Source organism: Motacilla alba, chromosome 4 (genome assembly GCF_015832195.1).
Source record: "Motacilla alba alba isolate MOTALB_02 chromosome 4, Motacilla_alba_V1.0_pri, whole genome shotgun sequence".
In the NCBI taxonomy this organism is placed as follows: Eukaryota; Metazoa; Chordata; class Aves; order Passeriformes; family Motacillidae; genus Motacilla; species Motacilla alba.
The window spans coordinates 44,111,593-44,139,068 of record NC_052019.1 but is presented as its reverse complement, the minus strand read 5'-3'; the positions used below and the strand labels follow the sequence as shown (position 1 = coordinate 44,139,068).

The window sequence follows — 27,476 nt, the reverse complement described above, 5'->3', positions numbered from 1 at the left end:
TTGTTCAGGGAAACATTGAGCTCTCTTCATTTTAAGGAAGTGGTTGCTTTTCAGGGTAATTGAACAGTTGTTTGGAAAACTTTGACTTTGCCTGCTGAGTGGTGTGGAGGTGTGGGAAGGTCTGGTGGCAGCAACATTAGAAAATGCCTGGGGGGGAAAGGTCCTCCTAGCTGAAACGTAAGCTGAAGGGTCACAGCCAAGCTGATCTTCTGGAGATGCACCAGTTCCCTGCACTCAGATCCTGCAAGGTTAAAGGAAGAAAGTGGCACAATTGACTCAAGATGGGCTTGGGTTCCCTTTGTGTGCCTCTGAGTTTTGGATCTCTGGTGTTAACTTGGTGTTAACTTGGATCTATGGAGTGGGTTAGTGAAGGCTGATCTCCTTCCATATTAGTATGACTGAACAAGTAGGGGCATTATGAAAATAGAAAATATTGTTAATTATAGTTAGAGATATTGGCATTGCTGTTTAGAAAATGTTACGAGTTGTTTTGCTGATGCAAAAGGAGCTTAGAAGACATTCTTCACCAGTTTTAATTTAAGTAAGCGCATAATCCAGTGTATAATTCTGTAAATCATTGCATGCCTGAAGTTGTTTTGCATCATAATTTAAGGCAATGCAGTTGTAGAATGTTAATTTTGTCTAAATAAACTATTTTAATGTATTTAGGCATTGTAAGTCATACTGTGTAAAAATCTGATGTGCACAGGATTTTTTTCAAGAATGACTTCTTGTGATGACTGAGGAGAAATGAAGTGAGGAGATCTTCAGCTGACTTTAATTGAAGTATACCTGCAGCACTGGGCTCCTGCTTGTACTGAAGTCCTTCCTGTTGTTTCTTCTGCACTATGTTCTTTTCCAGGATGAACTATCTTAATAGATGTGGTAATAGAAAAATTGTCTGTGCAAGTTCTCTGACAAGGATAACGGGCAAATACTGAGGTGCAGCCAGCACTGGGTTGAGAACTGATGCCAGGCAAACCCATGGTCTGATAAAAGTAATGGCTGAGCAGTCGTCAAAGGCAAGCTGTGGCTGCATGGAGTGCCTTTCAGCTCACCATATTTTAAGTTTATTTAGGCTGAATGCTCTCACAGGGTGCTGCTTCTGCAGATACCTAACATGTGCAAGGCTTCGCTGACACATGGGAGATGCAGAAAGGGCTCTGTGAGTACGTGCATAAGGATCTGCAAAAGCAGAGCTCCTATTCATCCAGTGCTTTTCCTTTTTTAAAGGCAATTGTACCACATGCACGCTTGTGGAAAAAAAGTCACTTTGCCTGCTTCAAGGCAGGTGCTTAAGTTTAAGCACATGGGTGGCCCCGTTAATCCTGATGGTGGTACTCCAGTACAGGAAGCACATGGTTAATTGCTTTACAGCACCAGGATCTAGACACTCTCCCCAAGGCATGTTTCACCAACAATAGCATATGCCATGAAATTTTTGCAGCCCAGGGTGTTCGGGTCCCAACAATAAATGCAATAAGAAGGAAGAAAATACATATAGAAATGTTGTGAATGTATTTGCACCTTGCCAGGGCGGTGGGATTTTTCCTTATCCTGGGCCTTTTTGTTTGCTTTTCAGTTGCTGCGATCATGGCTGTGGGTGGGCTTCTTCTCTGCGTGCTGTTGCCTATCCGAGCCTAACATGGTCAGTGTTCCCACCCGTGCTGGCTCCTACTTCGTGTCCTCCGTCCGTGTTTTCTGTGCACAGTCTGCCTCTCCCTTCCTTTCTTGTATTGGCCTGGAAATCACTTTCTCATCTGATCTCTGTACCCAGCTTGTCTATCTCAACAACTGGAAATAGCATGACCTGAAGCAGAGTGTATCTTCAGCAAGAGCAGGGATCTCAGGGGCAAAAACCCTCTGTGTAATGATCAATCCAGACACTGCAGCAGGTGTCTGATAAAACACCATGGATGCTGGACACCCATCGAGTCCTGCTTCTTGGCATCCAAAGGGGCCGGGGGGAGGAAATGTGCCCCCAGAGGAGGCAGGGGGTAGGCGGGAGCAGGAAAGTATTATTTAGTGGCATGTGGCATGCATGTCAGTGGAATGAAGTGTATGTCATGGACATACATGGCAGTGTATGACATACACAGCAATGACATGGTGCTGCTTGCCCCCGATATGCTCCAGCAGCAGTGGACATATCTCGGCGGGTGTCCTGAGGTGCGTGTCCGTGCTGCATGCTGTCCTGTTCTGCCACCATCTGGGCTGCCTCACCACTTTCTGCTCTCTTGTACTCTCCCCTCTTTTCTAACTGGTCAAAGGAGGGGTGATTTTAATTTCTGTTGGTTTGACTGGATGCAAGTTGAGTTGCTTCCCAAAGAAGAATCAACTGTAATACTTGTGTGGGCAGAGATCTTCCTAAGCCTCCTAAGAGACGCATGCAATCGCCATCCCCATCAGATAGCTGCTTGAGACCACAGAATTTCTGAGACATCCCACATGCATTATTAAGCTGGGAAGTTTTCTCAGCATAGCTGGTGAGAGGTGTGGAACTCTTCTGCTGTGTTTTCTGAGGAATGCTGAGGCTTTGCATGGTGGTAGCTGGGTTGTGGTGCAGTTCCTTGCTATGGGGCATAGCAGTTGCTAAGGTGGACCATTTTTGGGTCCTCTGATGCTGTATTTTTTATTTTGATAGAGGAGGAGTTTGGGTTTTGGTTTTTCTCCCTGGTGGAATATTTTTCACTTGGTTTTTTGTGACTTTTCAGTGCTTAAGAGCAGATTTAGCAAGCAAGGATGCTCAGCTCAAAGTGTGTGCCTGTAAAAAGTTGTTCTGGTATGTGGGCCACTGTTTTGGCAGTGATTGCTCTGAAAGAAAACCTTGCAGTGCTTCTACTGTCTGTCATGCCTGTGGTACCAGTGCAGGTACGAGGCAGTCCCTCACTGCAAGTCATGCTTCAAATGTCCTCAACCAAAGCCCCCAACTGGAGGATGGCAGCAATGGAAAATAGTTCTCAGAGAAGACCAGGATTGGACTGAATGGCTATGAAGAAGAGAGACACACAAGGAAAACTTGGCTGACCTGGAAAACACCCTCTGCAGGTTTCCTCCTAAGGTGCAGGGAGACTAATGTGGCAGCAGGCTGGGAGGGGTAAATGGGAGAAGTTACTTCAAGGCACGGATGCCATTGGCTGTGCTATGGGAAGGCACGACAACCTCTTTAGAGAGATTTATGGAAATCACTTCAGAGGGAGCTTCCTGCAAGAGAGGAAAACGGTATCTTGTTTAAATTATTTTTAATTGTTCTGGCGGTGGTTTAGGAAAGCAGGGAGTCATTCAGCGCAAAGGCAGGGAAGGACTAAAGGCTAAAAATACCACTGCTGGATTTGTGAAACTTCCTTTGTAAGGCATCCAAGTTAATCAGAGGTCAAATACAGGGTCACACAAGTGTAGAGGGGGACAGCAGTGCTGGGAAAGCAGCTGAGAAGATTGTGAGCCTGCAGCCCTTTGGAAGGGAATCTGCCCCGTTCTTCTCAGGCCAGCCATCTCCTGTGTCTCCTGAGCTGAGCTAAAGGTCTTGGCTTGTCATCAGCAGACCTTTTACTGCTCTTTTGATCTTGTGCAAGAGGAAAGTGAACAACAAAAACTGAAATCAACTTCCAGTATAGAAGCTGTTCAGTTTACACCAGTCCCTTGAGTATTCCCTGGCTTTTTGATACTGAATTTGCCCTAGGATTGCAAGCAGCAGAGGCAAATGCTGAACACAGACTAACATCACTAGTGGTAGTCTTTTGCCTCTGGCTCTCAGTATCAGCGTTGTTTATCAAGGATAAAGCTATTCACTGAGCAAGTTATTGTCTCCACACTGAGCTGAGGCGGCAGGATCTTGGCCAGATGGAGAGATCCATGCTTGTTTGTTTGTTCCTCTGCATGGAACACGATCCTGCACTGCAACACGTATGCAGCTTTATTGCTTTAACATCTTGAAACAAATAGTCTGAAATAAGTGCTAACCCCTTGTAGACAATAACCTTGCAGTTCTTGCATACCTCCTGTAAAGTGACAGCTTGAGATGGGTTGGAAGCATTTCTCTAAGTTGATTTATTGTAAAAGACATGCTTCTGAGTGAAGGTCTCACCCCTGAAAAAAAAAAAAAAAAAAGTGGTTTGTGTCTGTTTCAGAGAAGTGCCTGTGCTTCGTTTATCTCATATTTGAGAGATTAAATACATGTGTAAATCTCTGCAAGACTGGGATGAGGGACTGCATGCTGCTTCAGGGCACAACCTGTTCGATGGTACTGACTGCACCTGGCAAGGTGAAGTCGCTTTCCTCATCAGGGATGTCTCAATGCTGTCCCCACCTGCATTTCCAGTAATGCCTTGGCTGTGTGCTGAAATGCTTTGGCCTATGCCTGTAAAAAAAGTATGTCAAGATTTTTTCACATCATCACCCAAGGCTTGACATCCAAGGTCCAGGTTCACAGTCCCCTGGCTATGTCTTGCCTGGGCTGTGACCAGAATGGTGGCCCTAGCTAGGGAGATGAAAACTCTTTCCCTTGAGCATTCTGTGGTTTTCAGGGGAATGCCTTGAGTGGCCAAAGGGCCACACACAACCCAGCAAGGGTATTCTGAAACAAAAGAATCTCTATCAGTCCAGGGAGAGCAAGCATCTTTCTGCCTCACTTTGTGAAGGATTTTTGTCTGTGAATTGGCTTCTGGCATGGAAGGTAGTGGGCATTGGTTTCCCAGCTGGATTGTTCATCTTTCTACCTGTCCATTTTATATTTTATAAACCTATATAGGGATCATTTTATAACTTCACTTTTACAATCTGCTCCATAAATATTTTACGAGCTGTCTGCCAATCTGCAAGTAGTTTTTAAATAAGACATGATGCCTTAAGAATATTTAAAGTCTCACTTTTCTTTTTACCTCTGATACTTTTATTGAAAAACACAGAGCTGTGCAAGGAAGGCATCTGCTTTCCACATAGAGAAACTGGGACAAACCCACAACAGGAGTAAATGAATTGAGATTCAGGTGTACTGCTGAATTACGTTAACTCTTTGGCTGAGCGTCTCCAGCTCAGTGGGAGATGAAGTGAGTGTCAGGATCTTTATGCTTTTGCTGTGCGTGATACAGAAAAGATATAGGAAATCTATGGCTTGTACAGTGATAATAAAGTAGAGAATCAGTCTTCCATCGGAGCTTTTGACTCACAGCTTAACCAATAAATATTAAGAGCAAATGCACATGCAGAAATGGATTATCTTACAAACAGTAGAGAGCTTTTTTTCACCCAAAATATATTTCAAAGCCGCAATATTTACATACTTTAATCTGCCAGTAAGATTCACAAAGTGACTCTGGACTGTTAACCCAAAATTACAGATTTTTATGAGATTTAGTTGGGGAAGAAAGGAGAAAAAACTGCTTGTGTGTGTTATTTAAAGCATCTGAAGGTCAAGAATGGAAGAAGCACAGTTTGGCCCCAGTCAGCGCGGACTCTTGGGTAGTTTGAGAAAGCGTGTGAAGGGCACAAGTGATGGTAGGTTTTGCAGCAAGCTTTATTAGTGACACCCAACTGTTGCTTGACAGTCACAGTCCACTAGCTGCCATTTCACTTTGATGTGCCTTGTCAAGGCTCGTTTTAACGATGCTTCAGGCGTCCCAGAGCCTGATTTCGTATGCTAATGTGATGTGCTGCTGTATGTGTTACCCAGCTCGAGAGAAGGGGGCAGCTGCAGCCAACTGGTTTGTGTTGGCCCTTGGACTACATCCCCAGGCAGTAAAACATGGACTGGTGTGCAGCAAGGTGTGCTTGGATCACTGTGTGCAGGGGATGGCGTCTCTCTGTCTCCTGTATTTATGGTCAAGGAATTGGGAGATGCGTAGGAGGTCGTAGAAAGGATGATGTTAGAAAAGCATTTTTACAGGCAAAGTGCTCCAAACTTGAGGAAGAGATAAGGACATTTGCTCCAAAAGGCAAAACAAAAGAATTATCGGATACATGCCTTTGGTAGAAGGATGAATTGAGTTATTTGTGTATTTTTAAAAGGTAAACTGAGTCATACGCCTCCATCCAGAAAAATTAGTTCTGCAGAAAGCTGATGTAATTTTGGCAACTTGCAGCAGAAAAAATTGGGGTTGCCAGAAGTGAGACTTGATACTGAGACTCATCTCTCTATTTAGTTAAAGGGGAAGTCGTATGATGAAGAAGAAGAATCTATTCTCACCAAGGGTTTGTGAACACCAGAATGTGCTTTGAAATGACCCTTACTCCCAGGGTCTCCATGTACACCCAGTGCTTAGATTTTGAGTTAATTATGCAGGACCCCATCTCAGGAAATGGCACTGCTGCTTTTAGAACAAGGCATTGAGCACTGAGATGCAAATAACTGAGCCACATCTCTGGGCACCTCAGTGCTGTTCTTGTGGGGTTTGCATTCAAAGTGTTATGGTCCTAGCTTGGTTGCTGCTGCTGAAATCATGCCCTGCATGTATAGCCTGGCTGTTTATCAAGTGCAACCTCTTTATCTCCCTGCCTGCCTCCCCAGACTGCCTGCCAGCCTTCCCTTGTTTTCTTGATCCATTCCCCTGTGCTTGCACAACCTTTGCAATCTCTTTTTCCTTCCTCTCCCTGTAGCACAGGTCTCCTTTGTCCCCAAGGTAAGCTTCCTCTTCCCAGGAATACCCCCAGAAGCTCATGTTGCTTTTCCCCTCCTCAACTGAGTCCAGCTCAATGGTGGGGTCTCATCGTGTCTGGGCTTTTGTCTGTAATTGTGATCATTTCACAAACCCAGTGCCAGAATCCTATAGCCGAAAGGCTGCTTGGCCCCTTTCATCTGGGCAGACAGCAGTTCCCTGTAATAGGACTTCATGCTGAGGGCATGTTTCATGCAGATGCCTGTTACTGCCTCCTCCTAATTGCAGTTTTGTTCCTGCTAATCATATGCTCCTCCTTGCTGTGAGTGATGCTGGATTGCTCACATGCCCCTAGCTCAAAACTCATGGAAGCAATGGAAGAGAGGTTTCTCAGCTTTAAGTGGCTTCTTAGTGGCCTGAGGCTTTCTTTGAGGAGTGCCAGCTAGTGATTGCACTGCATGCTGGCTGGTTCCAGGTTTTTCATTCTACCAAGCAGTGTCCTTCAGTCTCATGTTCATGCAGTTTTCTGTAGGATGATCCTGTTCCCATTTCCAGTTATGTTATCAGGTCCTTGGAAAGACAGGCATATCTTTGTGTATCCTACATACATCATCCTGTATTTTTAAATGTGTGTGTGTGTGTGTGTAGCAATTTTTCTTGCCACTGCAGTTGTCCTGGGGCTTCTATGTGGTTGTCTAAGTGAAGCAGATCTCAGAAGTGCCACCAAAGCAGACAGTTAATGCTAATGCAAAACTATCACCTAGAAAACCACTGAGAAGAATGAAGAGTCAGGGAAGAGCAACCAAAAACTAATAGGAGATTCCCTGGGGGAGATGCAACTTCCATACAACTGTAGTTGCAACTCCATGGTAGTATTCAGCACCATCCTTGTCTGGCCCTAATGGAGCGGGATAGGCCAGGCAGCTTGCCTTCTTCCATCTGTTTTCTGCTGGGCAGAGGGGATTCCATGAATGGTAGCTCCCCTGTGGAAAGACAGGAGATGTGCATGAAATGCTGTGCAGAGCCAACAATATGTAGGAGACACCTGAAGGCAGTGAGGCAACAGGTTTGGTTTTGCTTTGTTTTAAGCCATTATTTTGCATGTCTATAAGATGTTAATATTTACACAAGGACATTTTCTAAAATACCATAGTTTAAAGTTCTGTCCAAATGCACAGTGGATGAAGGGGAGCATGCAAGACATATAACGCAGTGCCTGCAAAAGCTCTGCAGTCCAGGAGATTTTGTTTCTGCAATTCTAATGTTTCATCCCATTCCCCTTTCATTGTCCTTCCTGTGCCCGCTTTCTTTTCTTCTTAAAAATAGCTGCATTAAATGTCAGGTAGAGTGGAGTTTTTCAGAAGCATCTGTGGGATTTGGAAACACGAGTCCAATTGAAAATCCATGGGCCTTGAGCCCTGAATCCCGTTAGGGAAACTGCAACCAGTTTGATGAGCTAAAACTGGGACAGCAGCAATAGAGCCACCAGAGAGGTTGGGTTCGTCACTGCTCTGGGTTTTTGAGCATTGTATGATTCAAAGTAAAGAATGGCGTTCTGCCATACCAGAGACAAAAATACTCTTCTGTTGTGGTTTGTTTTTTTTTCCCAGGCGATGTGGCTATAGCAAGGCTAAGCAAGATCCAGAAGAAGAAAAGATGCATTTTCATAATGGCCACAGTGAGTAAAGAGAAAACATATATATGTGGTTTTGGCTTTCTGTGGTAATGAGAAATTCAACTGAGAGGTGGTTTTCTGAAGAAAAAAAATCTGCTTTTGGTGGTAATTCCCAAAAGAATTGTTTGTGCAGAAGTTCCCTCCTGCCCCTGCTGCAAGCCCCACGGAGAACTGAAGATTTGAACAGTCCTTATATGTGCTGAGCTATTCATACCTGTATGTTTGCACCAGATCATTCTAGTGAGCCATTTTGGTTTGTTCCTCTGTCTTTGCTGTGTGAACCAAGATGTTATTAATTTTTTCTGCTCAGCACCTAACAACTTGACATTTTTGTCGTCTGGAGACATCATTCCAAAATACCTGTGCGAAACCTTTGCTTCACCCTTTGCTTCACCCAATCTAGGCAGCTGTGAGGACCAAGCCCACTGCTACTCTTCAGCTTGGATGCCTCTGCAGAGGTGTGAGGAGTAACACCTATTTCTGCACCTAGGAAGGTTTCAGAAATGTTGTGTTAATGCCCTTGTATAGAAAACCCCTCTGCAGTGATGCTAGAAAGTAAATCTTGTGGTTGCTATCAGTCCTTCCTTCATCAAGAGCTGTGGGATCTGGGGATGGGTAACAGTGAGGTGCCTTTTGGGGTGGAAAAGGCAAACACATTGTGAGTGAAAGTCAAATTTCCATTAGTGCTATGTAATGAAGGCAGCAGGAAGCAAATCAATTAAGAGCCACAGTGTAATGTAGCTGTCTCATTAGACTGATGAGCAATTCTTTATGTGAGTAGCCTTAATGATTGTCAAAACAAACTTATAATATGGATAATGAAAATACTTTTTCCCCTCTCAAGTCCTGGAGAAAAAAAACACTATTGATTATATTTATACTGATACAACCCACAGGCTTTGTACTGCAAACATGCAGTTCTTTTAAATCTCAGTAACTCCATCTGAAATAATGTGGGCGATTGATTAGCTGATGTGTGACTGGTAGGGCATAATTTATTTCAGCTCTCCATCAACCCCCATCCATCCAGCTTGCTTTGCAAGTTACTCCTGTAACATTTTGCTATTTTTACTTTTCCTCCTGGTGTACCCTCTCTAGTTCCAGAAAGGAATTATTTTCTACCAGATGCTGGACCAAGCCATTACACAGCACCAAAAGGGGCTTTTAGCTGCACATCATTCCAGCCGAGCAGTCCTGTGCTTTTCTAAATATGCCAAAGTTGCACATATGTCCCATATAAACTAAATAACATTTTTCAAGAATGATACTCATTTTCACCATGGAAATAAATTTCCAGCATAGCAGAGTGCAAGGGACAGGAGTGTGTAATGCCCATTTTCCGTGATGTCGTGTGCCATTAAATGTGCCTTATTTGTGTTTGCAGTTAAGCTGCCTGGAGTGAGGACCTATGTTGACCCCCACACCTACGAGGACCCTAATCAAGCTGTCCACGAGTTTGCTAAGGAAATTGAAGCTTCATGCATAACCATTGAAAGAGTTATTGGAGCTGGTATGGAGATGCATTCCATGGCCCTTTGCAACACGAAGGGTTGGCTTTCTTAGCATGAGAGATCTGGGAAGGGCCATGAAATATTCGAGCTGTTAGGTACCCTGCAAGGGAAGGTGAGCATGTTCCAGCTGAAATTTGGGACAGACCTGTCACTGTCTGCAGTTTTGAAATTCAGAAGCTGAATTGAAAATTCAGAAAATTCCAGAAAATGGTCCAGAAAATGGTCCCAAATGGTCAGCTGAGCTGTTTCAATGAATGCTAAGAGAAAGGAGTCACTTAAGTTTTACATTCTTTTTACTGTTTGAACCTTTTTATCCCCCAACATTAAGGGCAGTCTTGAAGCAAAAATTAAAAATAAGAGGTCACTTGAGACATTAAAGAAGCACAAGCCAAAGTCCAAAGCTTAAAACTTCCTTGGTTAGAAGAAGAAACTCCCATTTTGTTTCCAGTAAAGCTGTTTGTTTGGACTTCCAACCAACCTTAGGAGTACTTTCTATCCTCTGAAATTGTGGGTTTGGATGTAATTTAGTGTTCACCAGAAAAAAAAAAATCCATTTAGGTTACTTTTTGGGAAAGGTAGTAATAAAATTGTAAAGTGTTTATAAAACTCTTAAAACTCTATAAAAATATATGTTACTGTGAAAGGCTGACAGTTTTCCATCTATGTAACTTACCAAAGGAAGGTTAAGAAGTGGTTTGAGTTTTACAGCTATCCACACAGGGCAGTGGTATAGGATATGACGGCTCTTTCATATAGTAGACAAAAATATTGATTGAGAAGGAAACCCTGTGGAATATAAAGCATAACTTAAATATAGGAAAATTACATATTTACTCAAAGTTTTCTTGTGCTTATGAATTACTTGGCTTGTGGTGCAGTGGCTGTTTGAGACAGTCATCGCTGCGATGTTCAGCAGTTCGTATCTGTGAATGCAGGGCAACCCTTTGAGCTTTCCATCAGCCAAGGCTGTGCTGCATCCTGTAGACACAGGCACATCATGTGTTTCCTTGATGTGGTGTGATCCTGTTCTTCCTCATTTTCTTCTGCAGGTGAATTTGGGGAAGTCTGCAGTGGGAGGCTGAAGCTGCAGGGAAAGCGTGAGTTTCCAGTGGCAATCAAAACCCTGAAGGTGGGATACACGGAGAAACAGAGGAGAGATTTCTTGGGAGAAGCAAGCATCATGGGGCAGTTTGACCACCCCAACATCATCCACCTGGAAGGTGTCGTCACAAAAAGTGGGTACAACTTGCTGTGGGCTCCTCACTGTGAGCTCTGGCTGTTGGGAGAGTTGGTAAAGGGAGAAAGACTTAGGTGATGCCTGTTCTGAATGCACTTCTCGTCATTTCTCAAAAAAAAACTTTCCAGAAGGAGGGAAGAAGAATGGGACTGTAGGTGAAGATGTCAGGAATGTATAAAACCACAATTAAAGCAAGCTCCCTCCGGGATCTGCTAGGGATGCCCCTGATAATAGTTGCCCATGATGCTGGTGTATGGGAGGGATTGAGGGCATCCCAGCACGAGAGTCACTGAGGTCTGACTGCTCAGTTAGCGAAACAGCCTTCTGTAACTTTTCCAGCCCAGTTCTTCTCCAAATTGCAGTATGCACTAAAGATGAGGGCAGGGAAAGGGACAGCACATCCGAATGTGCCCAGCACAAGACTGTTGATGCTGTGCTGAGCCCGTGGAAAATGTGTAGAGTGGTTGTTACTTGTCCATTTTAGAGCCTTGGAGGATCTACATTATTGGCATCAAGGATTATTTTGTTAACTAATTCTAAATTCTAAAATAAATAACTACTTCTTTATTTTAAGATGTGTTTTAAGTGGAGAAGCACCAGCCTCACAGGTGTGAATGGCTGTCTCCCCTCTTGCCTTCATGTTTGGCAATGTCAGAGCTTGCTTAGCTGCTGCCGTTCAGATGGTGGCATTTGGGGCCATGTGCTGCTCTCAGTACCCTTTGTCATTCCTCAGAGGAAGCACCTCCAACATTAGTTCTTTTTCAGAGCTGCAATACAGAAGGTGCAGAGGCTCCAGCTGTTTGTCCTTGTAATCTCCACAAAATCAATGCTGTTTTGTAATCAACAGCCTTTTCTTGCATTTTTCTTTGAAATTGCATTTCCTGAAACTTTTAAGAAAAAAATAACCAAAATGGATTTCTCCCAAAATTTTCATAAATACCAAAATCTCTTGGGGACAACCTGTATAAGAGCTCCAATTTCTAGCCCTGCAGGGATGTGGAATTTTGGGCAGGGAACTAGTGATGATTATACATCCATGAAAGCTGCTACTGGCATTGGCCTGAGTCCTTCTGGGGCCTCAGAGGAGGGTTGGAAATCCCACTTTTAGTGAGAATGTGCTTCCCTAGCAAGCTGCCTTTATAAAAGTGGCTGTCTGCTCCAAAAGCTGTGGAAACACAGGGAGCCCTGCTTCTAAATTGGACTTGGAGCAACTAGAGTTTGGATTCAGTATGTACCCAGAGCTTCTCATTAGCTCAGTAAATATTTGTTTGCTGCACATAATTTTTTTTCCAGCAGACATCTGTAGCATCTTCATAGGTTTTCCCTTTTCTTTTACATGAACCAAAGCAACTTTTATGAATCTCTAAGAATTTAACTTCTTTTACCCTTTAGTATCTTGGTCATTGGCCTTTTGCAGAATCAGATCTTTAGGGTAAGATGTCTTCGCTGCATCATGATTTACCTTGGAAGTAAATCAGGTTAAATTGAATTAGGCCATTTTTAATTCTGAATGAGAATATCATTGTATTTAACTAATATAGTTCAAATGAACACCTTAGTTAATTTGGACTAATCATGTTCATTGTCCTCTTGCAGACAAACCCTTTGCTATTTCTGCTTTACAAAGGTAGTTCATTTGCATCCCATTTGGTTGCACTGATGCAACGTGCACACCACTGACATGAGTGCCATCCACATATATTTTATGACCATGTAATGCCAGCAGGAGGAAGCCCTGGTGACACAGAGAATTGGCCCAGCACTTTGGAAGGGCTGATGTTTACTTTTAATTTACTTTATTGAAAGTTATCTATTTGTGTCCTTATTTCCATGCTCTTGGAGATGAGGTTAATTTATTCCATGATTGCTGCCAACCTGCAGCAGTCAGATAATGAAACATAAGTGCCAGAAATCTTACTGTTTTTTTCTCTGATGGCATCCAAAGGCAGGAGTCTGGAGGAGGTCCCCCAGGGTGGTGGCATAACAAGACACCATTCTCCCTGCAACGCTGCCTTGAAGTGTCAGAGATAAAGGACCCCATGCTACAGTTGGGTGTTTAGCTTTTAAAAGCAAAACAAAACATTAACATTTGAGATATCCCTGGAGTTTTCTTCTCTGCAAAGCCACTGACATGTTTGCTATCCAATAGCAATGGCCTCTGAGATCTCTCCTCCCTCCTACATTCAGCCTGTGCTGTGCATAGACAGATGGCTGTCATCCTTAAAGGTGGGGCCCATCTTTCATTTGGGATTCAGCAATATTTTTCATGGTCCCAAGGTGCATTTCTCATATCAAAGTAATATCTTGGGTGAGTTTCAAGCTTGGGCAGCAGCTGTGAGAGTAACATAAACAAATTGAAGCAACACAAGTCCTTCATGCTGCAAAGGTAACGTTTGCACAGCAATGAGTATTTTGATTGACAAGTTCACAATTACCTTTGTTATGTACATAATTAAGCAGTAAATTAGGCAAAATAGTTAAGGAAATCAAAAATGGGAAAATTAAGATCTATCTAAAGGGCAGAACATGTGCTGATTTTTAGTATTTACCTTCATGTGCATGTTATGACACACGGCAGCTCTCGTTGATCATTTCTATAAAAGACATTTATAATGCACTTTACAAATAACTGACAGCTTCTCTTTTGTCTGTGCTTCGTGCTAGCTAATGGAAATTGATTTAAATAAAAAATAATTTACATGTTCTTATAAGATTTCATTGAATTTACAAGGGCTGGAGCACACCACATTAATTATTGCTACGCCATTGTGGCAAGCTAGCGAGAAATTAGATTTAAAAACTGAGCAAAAACTATATATAATTACCATTAAAATGACTCGGGCATGAAAATTAATCAAACAGATTTGGAAAAACATTATTATTCCTGTCAACAATAGGACACCAGGTCTTTTGTTAAGAACTTTTACTTTGATTTCCGCTTGCACTCATTCCACACTAAATGAGCTTTTGTTCTGCAATATAAATATTCCTTCTCTTACTTCCAGATGTGTTTACAAGGGTAGTCACATGGAATTACTTGAATTACAAGGAATGCAATCCCATCCTTTCCTAGTCTTGGTTTTGGTGGCTACCAAGCCCAAGCTTCAGAACATCCTTGTTGCTCTTGTTGCGCTCCTGTGGTTACTTCAGGGTTGAAGCCTGAGGGAAGGGTCCAAAGACTTGTCCAGTTTGGCCTCTGCAAGCTTTCAGCTTGTTGGCAGAGACAAGAACAAGGCTGCCTGGGTTCAGCTTGCAACATCCTTCTCAATCATCATCTAAAGGGTATAGGGCTTGGTACCCCACCCATAATATGGAATTAGTTTTTCATCCCCTCCTCCTCAATTTCCCTGCTTCTCTATGTATTCTGGGAACAACTTTTGTCATCCTGCTGGGACAGCAGTGTCTTGGTGTAGATTGACTGTTGCATGGCTGTATATCCCAATGCAGAGACATTATTAAAAGACTTTTTTATTGCTCATGTTTTTTAGATAAATTCCTTACAAACTCGTGCACTTTTTTATTCTAGGCAAACCAGTAATGATAGTGACTGAATACATGGAGAATGGCTCTCTGGATACATTTTTAAAGGTATTACTTAGATCCTTTTTCTAGGGAGACCTGGGGACTTGGTTAAGGTTGGGGTTCTTTGTAGATGGTTAATGTCAGTGAAAATGTTTTTTGGGTGTTGGTGCTGTCTGGAGGCAGGAGTAGCTCAGTTGTGTCTTTGATCTGCATTTACACTGAATCATGAAGGACCTGGGGCATGCAATGATAGAAACAGGTAAGAATAAATTGGAGGATGTTACGTTTATTTTAAAAGGCAGTGGAAGGTATGAACTTATCCTGCAAAATGTGTTGTGATTCAGGAGCAGACCCATACTGCATCATGGCAAAGCCCAGACTTGTCAGAGTTTTTCCATGAAATGTAAGAGCTAGAGAAGGGAGAGTGAGGGAAGTGGTTAGAAATGCAATGTGGCAACATGGAGAAGAGCCCCTACCCCCTCAAGTGCTCATGAACACCTGCAGGTGGGATTTCCATGCAGCTTGGTGCCATTCAGTTGCCTGACTGAGAAACAGCCCAGCCTGGTGCCCTTATACACCTTATATACGTGTTTGCTCCGGTCGCAGTCTCTCTATCAGTCACCAGTAGATGCAGCTCGTTCCTTGATCTCAAGTTAAAAGAACTGCTTTTCCTTAGCTTTGTCTCTAGAGATCTTAATCTAAACAGCAAAACTTAGAAAAGCTTCATGGTCAGAGCATGAGAGGAATGAATTATTAATTTTCCTGGTTTCCTTCCTTGGAGACTTGCCTTTGCATTTTTATTCATGCACATACAATGCTGAGGGTGCAGAGGCTCTCAGCTCATCAAATGTCTCCTTCCTTTTGCAGAAGAATGATGGGCAGTTCACCGTCATCCAGCTGGTCGGGATGCTGCGAGGCATCGCCTCAGGAATGAAGTACCTGTCTGACATGGGTTACGTGCACAGAGATCTGGCCGCCAGGAATATCCTGATCAACAGCAACTTGGTCTGCAAAGTGTCGGACTTCGGTCTCTCCAGAGTCCTAGAAGATGACCCTGAAGCAGCATACACAACCAGGGTCAGTTAATGGGGATACCAAACTGATTGAGCTCAACAGAAACGCACTTCTTGCCACATTTTGGTGTTCAGGCTCTCTAGCAAAGAGTTACTACAAATCTTGAGCCTCTAAACTGTGCAAGATGGTTAGATCAGGTGATAACAGTTAATTGTCACCAGATTAATTTTGCAAATGCCTTTAATTTATAGTGGGGGTGGCCAAATAACACAGAGCTTAATTATTAACTCTGAAGTTTGAGTACAGGAGTCAAATAGCAAACTTTGCAAAGTTGCCGTGCTTCCAAGCTCTACTCTGTCCTCTTTGGTGAATACCAAAGGGAAGAATAAGCAATTGCTTTGCTCTGGCACCCATCCTGTAATGTAAGCCATGGTCTTCTGAACAATTTGACCCTTTTAAAACATTGTTAAGTGTGTAATGAATGCCCACTGTAAATAATGCACATCGCCCTCAGCATTACCTGGATGAGAGTAATTTCTCCCGACCCAAGAAAGAGCTTTTCCAACCTCAGCGCTCTGCCCACATGGCACTGGCGTTGAAGAGAGGGGGTGGGCAGGACCCACCTTCAACAGCACAGACTTGAAGAGAGCCTCCAATATTAATGGCAGTGATTGGCACTCCTTGGGCATGTCTTATTACTGTGTTTTTCCAAGGGTATTGTTTTGAGGGAGATGGGAGCTGTTTTGAGTCATGTTCCCTGTTCCTGTGGACGTCTTAGAAAGGCCTTTCAGCTTTTGTCAGTCATGGCCCCATGATGGGACACAGTGCACAGCTGGACTGGCACTCCCCTGCAGGCTGAAGGGCTCTTGGCCAGCCCTGCTGTGGCTCCCATGTGCTGCCAGGTGCTAATTGGCACTGCTGAGAATCTGGCCCTTCACTTAAGGCATGCGCTGCTGAGCTTGTGAATAAGTAATTATGGGAAGAAGAGACTTTTTAAAAGTTGCTTTGAAAATGTGTTCCAAATGCTGTCTTTTTCCAATAACAAACACTGTTAGGGGGCATTCAGGGAGACCTTCCAATATTTAGCTCAACACGTAGAGGAAGGGACTTCACAGCAAAATATTTTTTAATATAAATCAAGAGAGACAGCTCTTTAAACCCAATGAGAAAAGTATTCCTTAATCCAGACTCTCCTTTCCCTCCCCTTTCCCTTCTCAGACCTGATCTGAAGTTTGATTTCTAAAGTGATAGAAAGGAGAAAAGGAAACAGCAAAGCACATTTGACAGCTGTGGCATCATTTTGAGTCCCACAGCAGAGGCTAAGCCGGCTGGTCTTTGCGCACACAGATTTCTGTGCCTGCTACACAGATCTCTCTGCAGGACCAGGACTGCATTAAAAAAAAAAAAAAAAAAAAAAAAAAGAAAGAAAAAATAAAAAAAGGGAATTACTTCCGCAGCAATTTGCATGAAGCCCTCGTTAGATCAAAGTCTTCCTCAGCCTCAGAACTGTCTGTTCCTCCCCCGCTCGCTCTCAGAAATGGAGGAACTGTATTCCCTTACCAATCCGTGCAACATAATTGAGATGTTGATCCTATACATGTCCCAGCATTCAAACAACATTCAAACAACAAACCTTCAGGACAGCCAATTAGTAGGCAGCCTACAAATGCTTATGGGCTGAGATAATGTGGAAAGGGGCCCCATGCTGTCAAACAGATTTACTTTAAAATTCGATGTCTCTTTCCAGAGAGAAAATAACATCCCTTGGTGCTCTGAGAAGAGCTGTTTTGACTTTTTTCACATGTTCTCTGCCCTCCTCTGCAATCTATTTTTTAGGGTTTTTCTCCATTTCTTTTCCATTTAGGGAGGGAAGATCCCCATTCGATGGACAGCACCTGAAGCGATCGCCTTCCGCAAATTCACATCTGCCAGCGACGTCTGGAGCTACGGCATCGTGATGTGGGAGGTGATGTCCTACGGCGAGAGGCCTTACTGGGAAATGACAAACCAAGATGTAAGCATGTGCCAGAGCTGCTGTGTGATGGGACTTTGAGGGCTCAGCATTCATTCTGCTGTCAGAGAGGCAGAATGGGGACTAGAGGAGGAGAGCTGCTGTAAAAATGGCTTTGCTGCCCCATGCCAGACAGAAATGATCCTCCCCTTTGATGCTCTTTTTTTTTGCAGCAACCCAGAACAAGCTGTGCTCAGAGGGAAATGTGTCTGCACAGAGACAAGCCTGTTCCCCCAGCAGACCGCTGGAGCTTCACTAATGCTATTAGAGCTGGAGCCTGTCCCTCCTCTGCTTAATGACAAAGGCCTGCCAGGGGATAGATGCTGATAAACTGGCAGCATTTCAGTTGTGTGTTCAAACCCCTGCAGCCACATAAAGCAGAGACTCAAGAGAGTTGTGGTGAGGGCTTTGTTTCCCGGCAGAAAAGCTGGGTGATTTGACCTAGTGACAGCAGTCCACAGAGTACCAAGAATCTTGGTTGTTCTTGCATTGCTGATCTCAAGAGAATAGTTTTGCTTCAGTTGTGAACATCTTGTAAGTCTGTACTTGCACAAGTTCTCATTCATTTGTACAGTACCCTTCCAGTTGTGTCCCCTTGCTCCTGGGTTCCAGTGCCCCTTTGAGTCTCTGACCTCGAGGCCTCTGAAGCAGCTCCAAACAGAGAGATACCTGGGAATACACTCTCCCACCTGACTGCAGGTCCAATCCCAGCCTGGGTAAGGATCTTTTTGATCCTACTGCAGCATTTGATCCTACCGCATTCTACCCTGAGCTCACCATCAACATCTATCCTTGTCTAAGGCTAAAAAAATTTAAGCCTGGGGTAGCCAGATTTTCTAGGTCCCTCCTTCCTCTTCACATCTCTGAGAACTATGATTTGTGAAGGTCTGTGAGAATACCAGCTACTCATGGGGTCAGATTCACCAACAGGGCATGTGGGGCAGCCCTGCTACCTGTGGAGATCTTACTGCTGGATGGGTTTCCTCTGGTCACAGTACTTGGTGTTTCGTCCTCTCTGCTTTTTTGAGCCGTGTTCCTTCTTATTCCAGCAATTTTCTTCCATTTCACTGGCAGCAAAGGCTCTGGCTGAGCATTCTGCTCTCCCTGAGTTTTGTTAGCAAGCCTTTGCCATCAGTGGATGTTACTACCTGTCACACTGAGCTGCTGTCTCATCTCACTTTGAGTCCAGGCATGGAAACAAGTGGTACCTTTGAGATGGTCACGCCATGCTTCCTGCCAGGGACCTGAACGCGCTGTTTGGCATGAATGCCCCACTGCTCCTGCATTGCTGAGGCTGTCAGATTTGCAGGAAGTTCAGTAAAGCAGCATGTACCTACACAGGGATTCATCTTAATCAAATACAGGGACTTGCTTCCATAGTCTGTGCAGAGAATGCAGCAGTTGAGAGCCAAGCTTTTTCGTTCACACTGAGCACTGTAACTGTCTTTAATGCTGATGTACTGGCATAGCGCAGATGTTGTTCAGTAAATGCCAGGCTAAGATTGAGGCTGGTGCCAGTGAGGTAATGGTCTGTGGCCAGGGGACTCCCTTGTCTGAATCATAACACTGTGAGCATCCACACTTTACAGAACTGTTCCAAAAAGCCCAAATGCCTCCATGTTCTGTGGGGCACAGACTTGCCTGGAGTGAAAGCAGAAAGCAAAGGACTAATGAGATGTTTATGAGCATCAGTTCCTGCTTAGGCTTTGCTTGTGTAACCTCTGTTACTTGCCTCTGCCCATTGTGCAGGTGGTAAGTGCCTAGATGGTGGTGGCATAGGAACTTAATTCAGTGCTGTGGCGTATTTCTTGGGCAATTCTTCCTCCTTCAGCTCCTGAAGGCCTCCTCTTCTTTCCTCCTCTGCTTGTGTTGACTGAAGAGTCAGTGGTGGTAGATACAACATTGGCTTTTGTGCAGAGAAAAAAGGGGTCACATAAATTTTGGACTCTGTTGCACAAGAGTTTCTTGTTGTATGGCTTGTAATTAAAGCACATAGTTTTCAAGCACAGCTGATGATGAGCAAAATTATTCTCACCCTGTTACAGATGGCTTGCTTTAAAGGAGGTGAAGTGCAATAGGGCAGAAAATGTTTTAAGGCTACAAATCACATTTTAAAGTCATGCTGGTTTCTGGATGGCCCTCTAAAAATATGCTTTGGCTTGACCACAAGATAAGGCTTTTTATGCAGGAATTATTGAGAGGAATATTGTGGCCTGTGTTGCACAGGTTGACAAGCTAAATAATCATGATGGTTGAATTTTAGTGTTCAGACTGGTGAATCTATGAAAACACCACTGAATGTTGCTTTGCTTTACTGGAATAGGGTATACCAAATTGTCCTCTCCTAAACATCAAGTTCAGTCACCCCAGTCTGAACAGTGTTGAACAGAGGAGGAAGAGAGACAAAAGTGCCTCCTTAGGTGCAAATTCTAAATCTACAAGTCTCACAGTACACACCAATGAATGGAGCAGCAAATGTCCAGTTTTCTTATTTTCTAATCACTCTGGTGGCTGCAAGTGACTCAGTCTTTGTTGTTTTAGTTTTTTTGCTCCTCTTACTGCTAGATGCCTGAAGGCACCTTCAGATGCAAGAGTGTATTTCAGCATCCTAGCTTCTTGCATATCACCAGGACGGATGACATCCTGTAAATTGAGTTAACGCTATTGATTGTGATGTTACTGCCAGGAATATCCAGCACACATAACCCCACTGCAGATATAGTTCAGATATTCTGATCTGGTGCCAGATGGTCTGCTCCCTGTCTTGCTACTATTTTCTTTTTGCTACAGTTGGAGGACGACCCATTATTGTTATAAATACAGAGGTGGACACAGCAAATAACATTCTCATGGCTGTGCCACACTGAAGCTTTTTCTTTATAGGGCAGCTGCAACTTTGGAATCAGGGACCAGCTGAAAAGCATGGTGTGAAGAACAGAGAGTATAAATAGCACAGTGTGGTGGAGCTGGGAGCAACAGCCAGGCCATAGAAGAAATTGCCTTCCAAGTTCAGGTTGGGTGGAGAGTGGTGCAACTGCTCCACCAAAAGATGAAATCTCAGATGGGCACAAAAGGACTGCACATGTTGTGGCCCAGATCTTCTGCTGTGCTTTTTACCCTTGGAGGAGATGGTAAAACCTCACCTAACTGCTTCTCTGCTGTGTACATCCTCAGAGAGTTTGAGGTTCCCACTACTGCTGCTCAGTCAGCCTGGCTCATTCCTGCAACTCTTACACTTAGCAAAAGTGTCCTCTGTGATGGAGGACAATTTAAAACCATTCTATTTTGAATTTTGAAGCCTTCTGAAATGCAGTGCTAGCCTGACACAGCTCATCCTGTACTACTCATCTAGCCACTAAAGACCAAGACAGCAATCTCCATGCTAATTATAGAGCCTTCTTTTTCAACACAGGATGTTTTCAAATTGTGAAATGAGTGAATGGCATTTAAGGTAGTCTTTGGAGTGGATAGTGAAGCATGTGTGGTTTTCATGTGGTCATAGCAAATACCTGCTTCCAGCTCTTTTTCATCAAAGAATCTTGGGGGAGTGGAGGGTGTGAAGATGGGCTGCCCTGACTCCCTTGGCACAGACACAGAGCCTTGTGGCTTGAAACACAAGCTGCATTCTCCTGAAAATTATAGTGGTTCAAAAAATGGGAACTGCTGGGCTTAAAGCCCTGCCACAGATCTGCCCCAAACTGGGGAAAACAAGTTGCCTTCTTCGATTCTGCCCTCATTTTTTCATTTCTGCCTTTCAAGAGGGCAGGCACCACACATGCATATCACTTGTTTTAAAAAGAAAACCCTCGATGGTTTGTATTTGAAATCAGTGCAACAACTCCCCTGGTTTTAATTTACATACTCTTGGGCTGACATTTTAAATTCCTGGCAGAAATGTGGCCACACTAAGAAACTACTAGACCCAGACAGTATTGAATGATATATGAGATGGTTGTTCTGCCTCTGCCTTGAATCCATCCATCAATTAGCATTCAAAGTCTCTTTTGAAATACAGTCAGACTTTTATTACTGTAATACAAATTTGTGGTCTAGCACATGCCTTTTCATTTAAAAAGAAGCCAACATCTGAATAAACAAAATCACTGCACTCCAAGAAGATGCCAGAAAGCCCTGTAGGCTTTTTTCATGGATGTAGTATAGGCTCCAGGAGTTTCCTGGTATATAACATAGAGACCACAACTGAGCTTTGAACAAGTGCAACCAGGCAATCTGGCCTCTCGGTTGCAGCAGTGCTTTGGCTATCTACATTCACTTTGCAATGACTAAAAATAAAATTATTCAACACATCTCATGGAAAATATGAAAGATTTGTGACAATATTGCTGATCCCAAAGTTCTATGTTAAAGTCAGTTTGCATTTGGGAAAAAGATGAGGGGAAGAAAAGCCTTGTGTTTTGTGTCCTGTAGGTGATTAAAGCTGTGGAGGAAGGCTATCGCCTGCCAAGTCCCATGGACTGCCCTGCTGCTCTCTACCAACTAATGCTGGACTGCTGGCAGAAAGACCGCAACAGCAGGCCCAAGTTTGACGAGATTGTCAGCATGTTGGACAAGCTCATCCGTAACCCCAGCAGCTTGAAGACGTTGGTTAATGCATCAAGCAGGTACAGACTCAGCCCAGAACCATTTCTCAGAGCAAGCTCCTTGTCTGAACACCCACCCTAGGGCTGGATTCTTGCTGATTATTAAGCCCGAGTGTTCTTGGGGGAATGTTCCTTCAGCTTTGTTATGTCCAGGGGAGTTGACTCATATCAACTTTTTCTGTTGCAGTTGGCACTCACTCCAAATGCAGTGCTGCTACCACAAAGAAAATTACCATGGTCTGTCTTTCAGAAACAAGAGTTTCGGCAGTACTTTGTCTGTGACAAAACTACCTGTGCTCTGTTGCAAGGTTAGAGAAGGCAAGACTTGAGTGCACAAGGTAGATAGTAAATACTGCTCCAATTATCTGCCTGTTGACTTTACCTTGGTAATACAAACAAAGACTGCCTCTTGGGGAAGCTCTCAGGGTGTGCAAAAGCTTGTGGATTCCAGGTACATCCTTCACAACTATTCCCAGGCATGCTAGCCACCACTACAAGTCGTGAGAGTCGTGGTAATTGGAAGAGGAGGTCTCTGGTTACCAAAGTATTGTACACAAACCCTTTGTTAAAACCACATGAAGTGAATAGAACAGCCAGTTTGTATTTAAACATGAATCTGAATAACTACACAGCTACAAGTAAGGTAAACACAAGCAAGAAATACAGCTGCACTTGGGGAGAAAGAGCTAAATAGTCTTGGAGAGGCTTTTTCTATTTTCACTGCAAGCACATATTTACTTCATCAGTGTTGCTAATCACGCAGTCCCTTGCAAGGTCATAAAGAAGTTATATGTATATGTATGTATATATGTATATTATTGCTGTTTCACTGGTGGCAGTGGAGTTCCTCAGATTAACCATGGAAAAGGCCCTTCAGGAAAGTTTATCCTCAGAGGAGGGACAAAAAAAGATATGTTGTTTTCTTTAAACAGGAATGAGGGAGATAAGATTAGGTTAGACTGGTGGTATGGGCCAAAAGAGATACACTGCTGTGAGCTTGTAGTCATTTGTCCCCACACCTTCCAAATGAGCCTCGCACAGCTGCATGTGGCACATCTCCTGTGCTGCAACTGGGCATTCCTCTGGTGGCATGTCCCTGTGCATGGCATTTCATGCACTGAAAGAGAAGAACCTGAAATTTCTGTTAATTTTTATATACAAGCTAGATCTGGTTCCTCAGGCTATTTTACATGTGCCATTTACCATCTGAAGAAGAAATTAATTATTCTTATTAGCAATTAGATGTAATGTCAGTGCCAGCAAACCTGCCAGAAAAGGTTTATGACAGCATGAAATATGTGAGGTTTCTCTTTTATTTTCAACTCAGAACAGTTATTTTCCAGGCCTGTTGCATGGTGTTTCCTGCACTCTTTTATACCAAACTGTTATGACAGATGAGGAAAATAGGCAGGAAACCATTTCTTTGAGCTGCTAAGCACTTTGCTGATGTTTTATTCCATGAATGGGTCCATGCAATTCCAAACCTCTCCTTTTCAGAGCTGCTGTGGATATTTTTGATAAGGATGAAGCACCTAAACAGTCAGGCTTTGGGGCTGTGTTTCTATTCTCATAGATTGCTGTGCCCAGACCATAGTAATTCCAAATGAATCATAATTTCAATATAGAGCAGCTGTAAAGGATTTTTTTTATATATGTAATGTGTTCTTTATGGAAATTCTCATTAATGCAAATAAGGGAGGAAGTCACTCTCTACATTACAGCGTGTGCTATGATATCACTAGGTACCTCCTGACATTAGTGATGAAAATCCACTTCTCATTATGATTACTTAGGAGTTTTGAATTTCTCATGTGTATAAAATGTTATGGGAAGCCATTATGTTCTTGGTACTGCAAGTATTCACATTTTATTAGACCCTTCAGCATTGCTATTAAATAAACAAATAATACTAATGTGCTCATAAAATATATGAAGATTCCTGAAGTGCTATAATAATATAATATCCCAGCTCTCCTTCCAGTTGAAAGTATTTTAAGTATAATAGCCACCATCAGAGGCTGACCTGGAAAATGTTTTTTTTTACCTGTGGGTAAAAATCTTTGCACAGGGCTTGTGTTAGCTGTGTGTCCCCTTTTACAAAGTAGGGAACACATCTGGTTTCTTTCCTGGCTGACCTTGGACAAGCCCTCTTTGCTCTCTGCACATCATTAGTGGGGTGGTGGACCCTGCTTGTGCCAGGTACTGTATCAGTGCTCCAGCTGTGGTGAAGGGTTATTATTTGCCTGAATTGCTTCTTCCGTGCGTGGCATAGCTGAGCAGGGAGCAGTTGCCTGGCAGGCTCTGGAGTGAGGGTGTGGGAGCAGGAGTGTGCCTCTGTTTGCAGGGCTGGAGCATTGCTGCTCCCTGCAGGCTCGTTGGATGCTGTCGGCATCTGAAGCCCCCCTTCCCGTGACTCTGCAGGAGCAGCCCCTGGACTGTTTAATGCTCCCTGGACTGGGAACAGCTGCCTGCCATTGATGGCTGCTGCTGGGAAATGTAATTTGGGTTTCAGCTTCCAGGCTCTGCGCTGTCTTAAGTTAATTAGGAGCTTTAAAGGTGGAGGAAGAGAGCAAAGCAGGAGTCATCAAAGCAAAGACTTTGAATTAGGAGTGACTGGGGAAGCCTACTTGTGGCCAGGAGGTAACTGGGGTGGATGCCACTCCTGTCCTTCTCTTTCTGCTCGTGGTGAGGACTGGAAATGGCAGGAGTTAACTCAAGAATAGTTGAGGTTGCAGGTGAAGTGCTGTGTTTGATACATTTCATATCAAGCCTGCTAGGAGGATTTAGACTGCAGCAATCACTAAAAATGGAACAAAAGAATCATCTTTACCATAAAAAAATGCAAGCAACTTGAGTCATGTTGTGTATCTCTCAATACTGATTCTGTTTGCTTCTTTGTTTTTGCTTACCTTTAGAGTGTCAAATCTGTTGGTAGAGCACAGTCCAGTCGGGAGTGGTGCCTACAGGTCCGTGGGTGAGTGGCTGGAAGCCATCAAAATGGGCCGATACACAGAGATCTTCATGGAGAATGGATACAGTTCAATGGATGCAGTGGCTCAGGTGACCCTAGAGTGAGTAGTATCCAGATCATTTTCACCTCATTTCTTGGAATTGCAACGGGAGGAGGGAGGAGAAAGACAAATCATTCAAGAATATGTAAGGATGAGGCTGCAGAAAGGGAAAACGTTATCCAGTGTTTGCAGTCAGCAGTTTCCCTTACAGGATCTCTATTGATAACAAGTGGAGGCAAGACTAAAATTTACAATTACTACATTGGCAGCCAGTATTTTGTCTCCTTTACTCACAGAAATTAATGCATGACTTTCTGCAATTGCCAGCCCATCCTCTTAACACAATAGCAGTTGATTATTTGGGATTACCAACAAAATAAACCCTCAACCCTACTAGTAAATGTATAGGTCCCTGCTGAGACACCCTGGCTTCACAGCAGATGAGCTGGTTTCATGGCTGATCTGGATATAAGCAAGTGAACAGTGAAGCCCAGTAAGGTGTGGAAATGGTACTCAGCATAAACAGGAATAGGTAAGAGCTGATGCCAGCGCAAGAGCATCAGCAACCCACAGCTCTAGAGGACAGGCTTCCTGAACGAGACCCTTCCTTCTGAATGTGCCGGTGGCTTTTGCACGTGGGTGTGACTGCAGTTGAGGCAACAGCCTTCAAATGACTTGGTAAATGCCTCAGGGCTGCTAATTTGCTGTGCTGCACCTTTAATTGCCTGCCTTGCTTGTGTAATTGTGTCAGTACTTTGCTGCTGCTGCCTGCGCTGTCTCAAACTCCCCTCAAAGCCTGCCGCTCTAGCTGGGTTAATTCGAGCTTAGCTCACTGCAGGCATTAAGGCAGACTGGGAAGAATTGTACTGTGCTGCTTTGGAGAAGGTTGTGTCTCCTCTGACCACATGCAGATTGCCACTGCACATACAGAATTGCTTCTGAGGATTAAGAATAAACCAAGAAAAATCCCCCTACCCCACGGAGCTGCAGCATTTCCTCCTGTCTGCCACAGTGCTTGCTGTGGAGCTCACCATACAGCACAGGAGTGTGATGCAGGTCAGTGACATCTCCATGGAGTTCAGTTTTCCATTACATACACAGAGGGAATGCAGGAGCCTATCTGCTCTCACTCTGATTTTATCTGCTCCACTCACACCATCAATATTTGCCCCTGGACTCATCCAGTCTTTTTTCAGCCATTCACATGAAAACCCTGAGCTAGGGATGAAGTCCTCTCCAGCAACTGTCTGGGAAATCAGGGTGCATGGATTCTTACCTGGATCCTCTTTACAGCTCCTGAGACCCTTACATGTTGTTTCCCAGCCTTGTCCTGCAATTATGTGTCACGTCATTTGGGCTTTTGAGGATTCCACAGTTTAGACTGATGATCTGCAAACATGGACCAAGGAAGAGGGCATCCATCCCCAGGCTGGTCAGAGTCCACACAGCAGAAATAGCTAGCCAGAGGCTGAGTGGGAAGAAGGGGGAGAGGATGAAGCAGTAATTCATGAGAAAAGGAAAACATTGGAGCATTCCCCTCCACAGTACCACCCCAATCTGACAACCAGAGCAACTTCTGGTAGAAAATGCAGGTTGTCTAAAATCCATCACAGATTTATTGCTGTTTGGCTTAATTAGTCATGTCAAAAAAGAAAATTAGGCTTCTACCTTGTTCCTCTTTAGAATTTTCTGCAGTTTCAAGAGCTCTACATGAAATGGTCAGAAGTAAAATGATTTGTTTGGGTCACAGAAAATGTTGACTTGAAACCCAAATTAGTGGGTGTTTTCAACGGCAAATTAGAAGTTTCCTTACTTGTGTAACTTAAAGCAATCTTGCTATCCCTCCTACACTGTCTTAGCATGCCATGCTGCTGACAAAAGTATTCCTGACCTTCAAATTCCTAACGTGCAACATTTCAGATTATGAAGTAAGATCCTTAATTTGACTTTAAAATTTAACTATTTCCCTATGTTTACTTTTTAGTATTCCAGAAATTTAAAAAATGTCCCCCAAAATCTTTTCAGGTGATGCAAAAAGTGATTTTAAATGTTTTTTCTAATTGGCAATGAACCAAGAAACCCATTACCTGCAACAGTTCTAGCCAGAAAGGCGAGTTGGTGTGAAATTGATAGCTGCCAGAGATGCTCTGACTCTCACCAGCTGCAAACCTCCTCAAAGGCCCCCTCACCAGGTCCCAGGATGTCCTCTATGGCACAAATGTCATCCCACTGGTCCCAGTGGAGACAGCATGTCTGAGCTACTCAGCTTCAGCTTCCTTCTGGGCTTTTAGAGCAGCAGAGCAG

The 27,476-nt window shown here is 43.7% G+C and overlaps 1 protein-coding gene across 9 annotated transcripts in view; it reads left to right on the top strand.

Moving 5' to 3' along the window:
• The window catches only part of EPHA5 (EPH receptor A5), a 192,224-nt gene that overhangs the window by 157,680 nt on the left and 7,068 nt on the right, over positions 1–27,476 (top strand). For 5 of the 9 annotated variants that reach the window (XM_038136670.1, XM_038136663.1, XM_038136664.1 and 2 more), the window contains 9 exons: positions 1,583–1,648; positions 8,201–8,268; positions 9,650–9,775; positions 10,826–11,011; positions 14,540–14,601; positions 15,403–15,612; positions 17,414–17,563; positions 21,989–22,182; positions 25,077–25,232. In XM_038136670.1, coding sequence (XP_037992598.1) covers positions 1,583–1,648; positions 8,201–8,268; positions 9,650–9,775; positions 10,826–11,011; positions 14,540–14,601; positions 15,403–15,612; positions 17,414–17,563; positions 21,989–22,182; positions 25,077–25,232 — 1,218 coding nt within the window. Of the gene's footprint in view, positions 1–1,582; positions 1,649–8,200; positions 8,269–9,649; positions 9,776–10,825; positions 11,012–14,539; positions 14,602–15,402; positions 15,613–17,413; positions 17,564–21,988; positions 22,183–25,076; positions 25,237–27,476 lie in introns of those variants that run through there. The other 4 variants (XM_038136669.1, XM_038136668.1, XM_038136672.1 and 1 more) reach the window with 2 other exon arrangements.